Source organism: Kryptolebias marmoratus, linkage group LG2, assembly GCF_001649575.2.
Source record: "Kryptolebias marmoratus isolate JLee-2015 linkage group LG2, ASM164957v2, whole genome shotgun sequence".
Classification (NCBI taxonomy): domain Eukaryota; kingdom Metazoa; phylum Chordata; class Actinopteri; order Cyprinodontiformes; family Rivulidae; genus Kryptolebias; species Kryptolebias marmoratus.
In genome coordinates, this window is record NC_051431.1 from 36,431,977 (window position 1) to 36,442,866 (window position 10,890).

At 37.6% G+C, this 10,890-nt stretch overlaps 1 protein-coding gene across 1 annotated transcript in view; it reads right to left on the reverse strand.

Moving 5' to 3' along the window:
- Positions 1 to 1,652: 1,652 nt before the first annotated feature.
- LOC108245154 (cytochrome c oxidase assembly protein COX20, mitochondrial) overlaps positions 1,653 to 10,890 on the reverse strand; it is a 15,445-nt gene continuing 6,207 nt past the window's right edge. The window contains exons 2-4 of the mRNA XM_017431827.3: positions 8,314 to 8,428; positions 2,783 to 2,846; positions 1,653 to 2,647 (exon numbers count right to left, since the gene is read on the reverse strand). Of these exons, the coding sequence (XP_017287316.1) occupies positions 2,503 to 2,647; positions 2,783 to 2,846; positions 8,314 to 8,428 (324 nt within the window). The 3' untranslated portion in view covers positions 1,653 to 2,502. The remainder of the gene's footprint in view (positions 2,648 to 2,782; positions 2,847 to 8,313; positions 8,429 to 10,890) is intronic.

Sequence of the window (10,890 nt, forward strand, 5' to 3'; positions counted from 1 at the left end):
TAAACGAAATAAACATTTGAAATATATGAGTTTGTATGTAATGTATGAATATAATATACAAGTTTCACTTTTTAAATGGAATTACTGAAATCAATCTACTTTTTCATGATATTCTAATTTTATGACCAGCACCTGTACGTTATGTGAATTTGCTCAGACCTTATTATGCCAGTGACCACATTTCTGTTCGGAGTGAGGAGGTGGTGCACCCTGTTCTATCTGTTTCTTCCCTTGTAAATAGGGCTAAAGTTGATGAAATGCCAGAACCGGGTGACAGTTTGCTTTGTGGTCATCTGAAAAATTCTGAGTTTCTTTGTCACTTGGATGACTTGCTCTCTTATTTGTCTGAGGATAAACATAGGGAGTTCTCAGAGTTGATTTGGAAGTATCCTTGTTTTTTTGGTGATGTTCCATCTCACACTGATTGGACTGAAAATGATGTAGATGTTGGGGAGGCTCCTCCAATCAAGCAGCGATTTTATCGCATGTCACCAGAAAAGCTCTAAACATCTTGGGGATGTTTAGAGCCTTGGAAATTAATTTTTATTCATCCCAAGACTTGTATTTTTCAGATAGGCAGTCACTTTAAAGGAGGGGAATATTTATGCAATCACTTATTTTACAATACATATTTTTATTTATTGGTACTACTCTAGAAATTTGAGGTCACTTTGACATTGAAATTTTTGTTTTTGTGAAGAAGGACGATTTATACTGTCTATGGTGGATTTATGACAGCAATAAAAACAAAACATTCAAGGGGGCAAATATTTTTATAGGTACTGTTTCTCAACCATAATGTTCAGCTATTAATTTTTTCAACGTCACCTTATATGTGACATCAAAAAGAAACATAAATGTTTTTCCTAGGCTAGTCATTGATAATTATGGTAAATGCAGCAAAAATGCCTCACTTTATTATAAAACTGTATTCATTGATTTAAATATGCCATAGCAATGATTATATTAGTGATTTCTAATGTGTGTTATCCAATCACTGTTTGCCCCACAGAGGAAAATCAATTTAGGCATCAGAAGTGTTGATGAACAAAAAGCAAACTGTAAATTTAAATGTATGTTCATACTTGATAGTACTTGATATATTTGATTCAATTTCACTGTCTGAAATCTGTGATGGAAAGAAGAGTGTGTATAGTATTTGAAATTACAACTATCAAATTTTGTTGAAAAGAAATAGTGTTTTTAAAAATCATGATGCATATTGTGTTTACCATTTATGTCCTCTGTCTTTTCTGTACAATAAATGATTATGTAAACTTGCAATACACAACATATATGTGTCAGGATTTGGGTTTTCTTTGTGTTTTTGTATTCAGTTTATTGATTTTATTGTCTTCATGTTTTCGTTTGAGTTTATTGTTTATTTTATTCAGTTACCTTTGTTAGCCTTGTCTTAGTTCAGTTCCTGTTCCTTGTGTCTTTGTTTCCTGTCATCATGGTGCTTAGACAAGAACTCGTGTTCACACTTGTTCCTGTGTCCACCTCCAGTTTAGACTGACTATAAGTAATATTTGAAATGTAAATTCATTGTTTTGTTTTGGTGTTTTACAAAGATCTAAGTCATCTTTGTGAAAAAATACAGAAACAAATACAGAAAAAAGAAGCAGTAGAAAGTTGAAAACAGACACATCTAAACAGAGCAGAATCACACTTTTATTTCCTTAAAGCAGACACCCGTGGCTACATTTTGATGCATAAATCTTTTCTGTAGAAGGAAATATGAATGAACAGCAGCATTTTGTTTGTGAAAAAGCAGTCAAAGCTGAAAAATCGTCAGTTGGTAGAGTGTACACTGTGGCAGTTGGAGAATTCCGTCATAGGATTACATTGTAAATCTGAAAACAGTCAAAAATCTGCATCAAACTTAAAGTGCAATTATCGAAAAACCGTAAGAGATATCAAAAAGCTGAATCAATTGAGGGTAGCCTAACATCTTGTGACCTGTTTAAAAGTTTAATGGAGTTTCTAAGTTGAAGTAGGCAGAAGTAGTAAGTTGTCAAAGAGAACAAAGTTTTGCTGAATTTTGTAGAATTCGGAAGAATTTCAATGCAATTCCAATGGGCTGAAATTCCCAGAAAAATTTAAATATTTCCAAAAATATAATAGCTGAAATTACCAAAAGTCATAGCTTAATGACTTAAAAGCATTCACACAATTATGTAGTTTCTGGTTGATAATGGAGCTTCAAAGCAAATTGGCTGAATACACATTCACACACCACTTTTCAGATATGGTTAGATTTTAAATGATTTAAAACAAGATTTCTCCCTATTCAACTTCATTAATCTGAAGTATTTTTTATTGAATTACTGCTTTCAGGTAAATTAAAAATCCAAATAAATTCCAGGTCATTAGACAACAAAATAGAAAGATTACCAAAAGGGATAAATACTTTTAAAATAGTACAGTCAGTTCACCTTAAGTCCTTTGTTGTCCCATAAATCATGTCTGTTTATGAGAGGGTAGTTTCATTACAGGGCATCATGAGGGGCCTGAGGGGTTTTCTGCTTTGGGTTTGTTTATGGGGTCTAGAACAGATCCTTCATACACAATCTTGTTTTTGATGCCTTCCTGTATAAACCTCTGCTGCACACGGAGCTTAGCGTTGTTTATCCTGCAGTAAAACCTGAAAACAGAGACAAAAATGTTTCTGTTACAACAAAAGTGGAGAGAAAACAATTGGAAAGGAAGAAATTTAAAAGGATGGTAAAAACAGTTAACATTAATTTGCTTTCCTAGCAAAAATGTCATTAGGACGTACCAGGAGCCCAGAGTGGTGAGCATAAATCCAGCAAATCCTACGTCAAAAGATCTCCTCACTCGACCTGAAGACAAAAGGACAGACAGCTGTTGAGGGTTTAAGAAAAACAAGTACTAGATAACAAATGATAATGGTAAGAAGTACATTAAACCTTTTATCAAAATATAAGTCATTATCTGGTCATTGGGATTTTGAGATAAATACAGTGCCTATGAAAAGTGTTCACACTCTTGGAATTTTTACCTTTTCTTGCCATACATAAGTCATGGTCAATATAAACTGGCCTTTTTGACAATTAAAAAAAAACCTCTTCAATTATAAAGTGAAATCATTTTTTTCATGTTATTATTTATTAGTCCTACACAGTAACTCAACAAAATAACATTTAAAACTTTTCATTAAAAATGAGAAATCCTTTTTTTGTTAACAAAAACAGCATGGTTAAAGAGAAAATGTTTATGCTATGTGTGACAACATAAAAATGGATATAAAGAAATATTGACATAACTTACACTTAAAAGCAAAACTTCAACTTTCAAACATTAATAACACAAAATGGAACACAGGCGAGCTATGGGTGATTGAGCTATAGGTGATTGAATAATAATAATTGAATAATAATAATATTTGGAAACAGTAAATATGTGTCATTTGTGTTTTGTTTGTCGGACACTTTATAACTTCTGTCAGAAGGTTTATATTTGTGCTACTTAAAAAAAAAAACATTTATCTGTACTTGTTTGTCATTTATATGACATACACTGCCTGGCCAAATAGAAAGTCACCACCTGGATTTAATTAAGCAAATAGATATGAGCCTCCTATTGGATAATTACTGCATGGGCGATTATGTTTCAGCTGGCAACAAGTTATTTAACCCCAAGTGGTGCAAGTTGCTTCTCGTTTCTTAAACAACCATGTCAAAAGACACATCTCATGGTCATGGAAAAGATGTCTGTTTGAGAAGGGTCAAATCATTGGCATGCATCAAGCAGAGAAAACATCTAAGGAGATTGCAGAAACTACTACAATTGGGTTAAGAACTGTCCAACGCATTATTAAAAACTGAAAAGATAGCGGGGACCCATGGTCTTCAAGGAAGAAATGTGGCCAGGAGAAATCCTAAATGATTGTGATTGGCGATCACTGAAACGTTTGGTGAAATTAAATCAAAGAAAAACAACAGTAGAACTCCAGGCTACGTTTAATAGTGAAAGTAAGAGCATTTCCACATGTACAATCCAAAGGGAACTCAAGGGATTAGGACTGAACAGCTGTGTAGCCCTAAGAAAACCACTAATCAGTGAGGCCAACTGGAAAAAAAAAAGCTTCAATTTGCTAGGGAGCATAAAGATTGGACTCTGGAGCAATGCAACAAGGTCAAGTGATCTGATGAGTCAAGATTTACCCTGTTCCAGAGTGATTGGAGCATCAGGGTAAGAAGAAACGCAGGTGAAGTGCTGCAACTATCATGCCTAGTGCCTACTGTACAAGCCTGTGGGGGCAGTGCTATAATCTGGGGTGGCTGCAGTTGGTCAGGTCTAAGTTCAGCAACAGTATGTGCTCAAAGAATGAGGTCAGCTGACTACCTGAATATACTGAATGACCAGGTTATTCCATCAATGGATTTTTGTCTTTCCTGATGGCACGGGCATATTCCAAGATGACAATGCCAGGATTCATCGGGCTGGAATTGTGAAAGAGTGGTTCAAAAAGAAAGTTACACAAAAGTGTTTCACTGTAAAGATGGTTTGTAGTTTGTTTGCAGTTTGCAACCTGAAGTGTGAAACAAACTTCAGTGGAGTTTGAAAACAAAATATGTGTATACGTTTGTGTCTGGTTGAACAATGTGTGTACCCAGTGATTTTTTTTTTTTTTGGGTGTGTGGGATTCTATTGTAATCCATAGGGGGGGCCCAGAAGAAAATCTTTGGGAACCACTGCCTTAACCCCATTGAGAATCTTTGGTATGTTTCAGATATTTCAGATTTCCATTTCATTCCATCTCCAAAACATGATGTACCCAAAAATAAAAAATGTGGTCAAAGAACAACTGTGGGCTTTAGAAAGACCACAAAAATAAAGAAACAAGACCCACAGACTTAAAAACCTCAGCTTAAAAACGAGCTTAAGCCAAACCCAGTCCAGAGTCTGTCTCTGGTCTTACAGCATCTGAGCTTAGACAACTGACAAAATTCTGAGCCAGACAGAAGAGTCAAGAGTCAAACCTTTCCTCCCTGAAGTGGAGAGATCAAGCTATGCTCTGCTGTTGAGAATCGCTCAAGAATCGCTGTTTGTTCAGCAGCAGGTCAACGAGGACCTGGAGGCCAAAGTAAAGAACTGCAGCCTGGGTCACTTGCTAATCCGTGTATCATTCGTTCTTTTTGTCATTTTCAATTGACAACCAAAAATCAAATAATGAAAAAATGCCTGGTTTTTCATATTTCACTTTTAGGCTAAGATCGGAAACATGAAATCGAAAAACAGGCAGGAGGACAGAATTTGATTTTTAATATTTATTTGGTCGGGTTTAGGTGACCCGGAATTGGCTCTGTGCGGCAGTTCAGGTAATGTAGTGGTTACTATGGCAGTGCTAGAACCACAGATCGAGGACTCGTTTAACAGTGGTTTGATCCTCGAAACAATACGTAAGTCTCCATGGCTGATGGGTCTGACTGGATTATCTGGTCCTGATTGATCGACATTGAACAAACATAAATATGTAGATGCCTCATTACGTCCCGGAGCGCATCCACCGTCGCCGCCATGTTGGACAGATCTCTCCTCTCTCTAAGACCCAACAGGAGTAACCACAAAGCAGCAGCTATGACCGGATTTTATATCACCGGGAATTACCTTTCACAAGTAAGACTGAACAATAATTTTGGTTATTTGACCATATATTATATTGTTATCGTAGCTAACATTATTTGGCAAACAACGAAATGCTAACAGGAGGAACTGGTGCTCCTCTCTCATTAGCTCTTTCTGTTTTTTCTTCACATTTTGAAGGTTTCCCAGTAACACAAATCGGTGTTACCATCTGGACTGAACCGGTCCAGATGGTGTCAGCCCCAGAGTCCTGAAGACCTGTGCAGAGCAGCTCTGTGGGATTCTGCAACACCTCTTCAACCTTAGCTTGACTCAAGAGAAGGTACCACTGTTGTGGAAGACATCCTGTCTGGTTCCGGTACCAAAGAAAACTCACCCCTCAGTCATCAACGACTACAGACCTGTTGCCCTGACATCCCACATCATGAAGGTCCTGGAGAGACTCCTGTTGGCCCACCTGAGTAAGCAAACCAGCACATATCAGGACCCCCTTCAGTTTGCTTATTGCCGTGGAGTTGGAGTTGAAGATGCCATCATACACCTGCTTCAACAAACCCACTGTCATCTGGACAAAGCAGGCAGCACTGTGAGGATCATGTTCTTTGATTTCTCCAGTGCATTTAACACAATTCAGCCTGATCTGCTTCGTCTGAAACTCCAGAAAACTCAGGTGGATACTGGCATGTTGTAAACTTCCTTGTTTACCATTTGTTTAATCATCATTTTTGTGAGCAAAGTCAATAAACGCACTGTTTGATTTTGATGGATGGCAAAAAAGTAATTGTTTTACTTTTAAATTAAATACAAAAAACAAGTTGGATTCAGCATGGTTCACTGGATATGCGTCACAGAACAAAACCACTCAGCTGGCAGCGGATTTAGTCGAGGATCAAAGTCACTACAACATACGTACAGGAGTTCTCTGTATGAAGCACTAATAGTAATGTTTATAATGTGTCAAACATGTCTTAAGATGGCTTTATGGTTCAGTGATAACTTGTGAAATGTTTAAATGTATCAAAAAGTGAATACTTGCCAACTGTGACAAAGGCATAACATATAAGGATTAGGTTATTGTTTATTACACTAAATACACACAGTCTAGAATGTATACTACAGGGTTTCCCCCAGCATATCATTAGCCTGGCGGGCCGCCAGGCTTTGCTGACCTTGCCGCCAGGCTAAGCTCTGCTTGTTTATTTTAAATACGTCATTTTTTATATACATTTGTTTTTCCACCCGCATCCCTACAACCGCTACCATTATATACCTCACCGCCCCTGCGTGAAGGTCCTACTCTGTGTCACATCGTGCACCTTTAGTAACTTGGGGCGGACCGCGCTCCATTCAACCATCTGCTCTCTTTTTACCGTATTTCCACTGCTTACGTAGCGTACTGCCCCCCGTCTTTTTGGAGAATACTGCACCGACGTAAGCGCTAAGTATAAACATACCCGCCGCACGCTGTTCACGGAGCACTGCGTGACTCTAATGAGCCCTGAGGCCGAGCCTACTTCAGCTCCCTGGAGTTAGCATGTTGTCAGAGCCACAGTAATAAACATGGAACGATTGGTTTAACCAAAAATGGTTAGTTGAGCTGAAATTCAGCTGGTAGCTTTACAAGACTGAATATGGTAAGCATGTTTTGTGCTTAGTGAAAATATTATCCATGTTTACCAGTAAAATGATGCTATTATATTCAGCATTAGATATGCACAGTACAGTACAGCATCTCTGTTTTTCAGAGTTGTCTGTTCTTATTCATTGGCCTGGAAGTGAGACGTGTTGGTGCCTTGTTTGCACTTTTTCATTTATGTTAATTTAATGTATTTGTAAATGTGGCTTAATTTAGGATTAAAATTAGGTGCAATCAATTAGTATTTATTTTAAGTGTATTTTTGTTTAAAAAAGTATTTCTAAAGTGCCTTTTTGTAAAACTGTAGTTTTGTAAATATTTGGCACAAATATCTTACAATATCAAATAATAAATAGCCATATTTTAAACTTTATACCAACTGTAATAATTTTTTTTTTTACTAAATCACGGTCGGCCGGCAGGCGAACGGCCACCTACCACTGGGCTTAGCCTCTTTTCTGGGGGAAACCCTGTACTCTATATACTTCTATTTGGTCAATCTAACTTCAGGGTTCTGACCCAATTTCCATTTTAAACGCCATACTTTTCCTGAATCAAAATTTCAGATTGAACAAAAGGTAAATTACACTGAATACTTCTGCAAAAGAAAAAAAAAACAGAAAAAAACTTTTATTGAAGGAGAAATTCCAAACAAAACAGGCCCTTGAGAAATGTGGATATCCTAACTGGGCCTTCCTGAAAGCAAATAAGAAAGCCAAACAGGACTCCACCAGCCACCAGGTGAAAAAGAGGACCCCAAACCCAAACCCAGACCGGTAGTCATTCTGTGTGTTGCGGGAGTTTCAGAGAAACTGAGACATTTATTTTCTAAACATAACATCCCAGTGACTATATCAAAGTGCAACTGAACTTTTGTCAAGGGACTTAGTTAAAATAGAAGTTAGGGCCGAATGAAATGACACAATGATCCAGTTTGAGAACTAGATTTTTCATGATTTATGTTTCATATAAAATTTGATATTGTCTACAGGTGAGAGAAAGTTATAAAACAAACATTTGGTAAGTCATGGAAAGACAAAAGATAGGTCTCAAACAAAACTCACTGGTGGCCAGAAAATAAAGCATTCCAGTAGTTAGTGAGCCTCCAGCTCCATGCAGGATGGCGTTTCTGGCACATGGTATTCTCTGGACGTCCAGGATCCCCAACAACTTAAAACCCTGAAGGATATAGACAGGAAGGACAGTCTTTAACACCTGATGATGTCTCAAAGTGAGATATTTTTCACACATCTTCATTACAATGTTCAATTTTTAGGTTTATAGCTTTTTTTTCTGATTTACAAGTATATTTAACAATGTACATATTAGTATTAATTTATATTTGTCTCGAAAATTGTGTATTAATTAAACATGTTGTACCATAGCAATATTAAACTGTTAAATTACAACAATAAATTTACAGATATGTGACAGATAAACAGAGGGGCGTTTTGTTGGCCTGGTTTAGGTTCTCACTTGATCCATTTAAAAAGGTTCATTGCAAATCACTCTCCCCCCCAAGAAAAATGCTTTCTATTCTAAGGTAAAACAGACTTACAGATATAAATAAATGAGTATTTTAGCATTAAAAAGGAGCAATAGAGCTATCACGATAAAAATCAGAATGTTTACATCATATTGTATATGTTCAAAGTAAAAGTGACAAATAAAAGACAAGACAATTTGAAGGTATTCAGTAACATCAAGCTCTTACTAAGATCCTTATTTTTTTTTTTTTGTCTTACCACTTTGAATCTGAGTGCTAGAATTTCATCGGTTTTATTTGCTGTAACCTGGACACAGGTCATGGTTTTAGTTGTACATCAAAGAAACAAGCAGAACTTCTGTACAATAAAATAAGTGTATACATTCAATAAAGGTTGTAATAAAACCAAATAATTTAATGGAAGTCTATGCTATGGAGTAATGATTTGCAAGCAGAGCGACAAATGATTTATTCAAATGTATTTGTTTGAGTAATAAAAGCAAAGTGATGAAGGTTAAATGACTTGTGTAAATAATCCTCCACTGAGTAGGATTTCAATTCAAAAATACTTTAATCCCAAAGGGAAATTAAATGTTGCTGTAGCTCATAATCCTAGTTTCGTTAAAGCGTTGTTATAGATGCTGATAGCTGTGGGCATCTATGTCAGAGCCACCTCTTGTAGAGGTCTGTCCTGATGAGCCCTCGGTCCTGGTATCCTCAAAGAGTCCCACCAGGTCAGCCTCGCTGGCCTCCTGCAGAGCCATGACGGCCGAGCTCTGGAAGCGCAGGTCGGTCTTGAAGTCTTGGGCGATCTCCTGGACCAGGTGCTGGAAAGGCAGCTTATGGATGAGCAGCTCAGTGGACTTCTGGTAGCAGTGGATCTCCCTGAGAGCCAAGGTACCGGGCCTGTAGCAAAGAGGCTTCTTCACTCCACCGATGGCTGGAGCGGTCTTGCGAGTGGCTTTGGTAGAGAGCTGCTTCCTGGGAGCTTTACCTCCAATTAGGGCTGTGCAATAATTTGATAACGATATCTATCGCGATAGACACATGTTCGATAGCGATAGAAAACAATGTCGATAGATTGTTCAAAAATTTCACTGATCTCTGAGCCAAAACTGCAAGGCATTCTGGGGGGTGTAGGCAGAGGAAAAGCAGCCACTTTTCAACCAATCGTGGCCCAGCCAAAAAAAGTTTGGAGATGCGCAGTAGTTTTTTTCCTTTTTCGCCATCGTGCTTTGCAACAGCTTGAAAAAAATAACAGCGTGAAGGGAAGGAAAAAATGAATGAAACCTTTCGTGAGAAAATTGTCGATAAGCGAGGAAAAGTCACGTCACTAGTTTGGCAGTATTTCGGATATTTCAATTCCGACAAGAGTCAGTCAAATTTTGTCTATAAACAATGCAAGGTTGTCGTTGCTAGCAAGACTGGCAATACAACAAATTTATTTTATCACCTCAGCCGCTCTCATCCGTTGGAGTACAGCAGCGTCAAACAGCCACAGGCATCGACATCCAGCAGTGGAACAACACCCAAGCGGGAACAGACAACCATCAAGAGGTACTCAGCAGCAGTGCCATACGACAAAACATCTAAATGTTATAAAACAATAACGGACGCAGTAGCTTATCATTTAGCAAAGGACATACTACCGGTTAGCACAGCTGATCTGTAAAACAAATTAAATCAATAATTATCGATATCGATCGATATGAAACTCTTATATCAATTCAATTCAATTTAAATCAAAAATACTTTATTAATCACAAAGGGAAATTAAATGTTGATGTAGCTCATTTAAATCAAGGAGTTATTCTAGATGGTGATGGCTGTGGGCAGGAAAGATCTCCTGTAGCGGTCCGTTTTACAGCTAATCTGAAGAAGCCTTTGACTAAAGAGACTCTGTTTTCCGATGACGGACTCATGAAGAGGATGGTCAGGGTTGTCCATGATTTCCTTGATTTTATGCAAAATCCTTCTTTGCATCATCCTCTCCAGAGGTTCTACAGTCATCCCCAGAACAGAACCAGCCTTCTTTATCAGGTTGTTGAGCCTTTTTAGGTCCCTGGCTCTGATGCTGCTGCCCCAACAGATGATGGCAGAGGAGATGACACTCTCAACAACAGACTTATAGAAGATCTGCAACATCTTGCTGGAA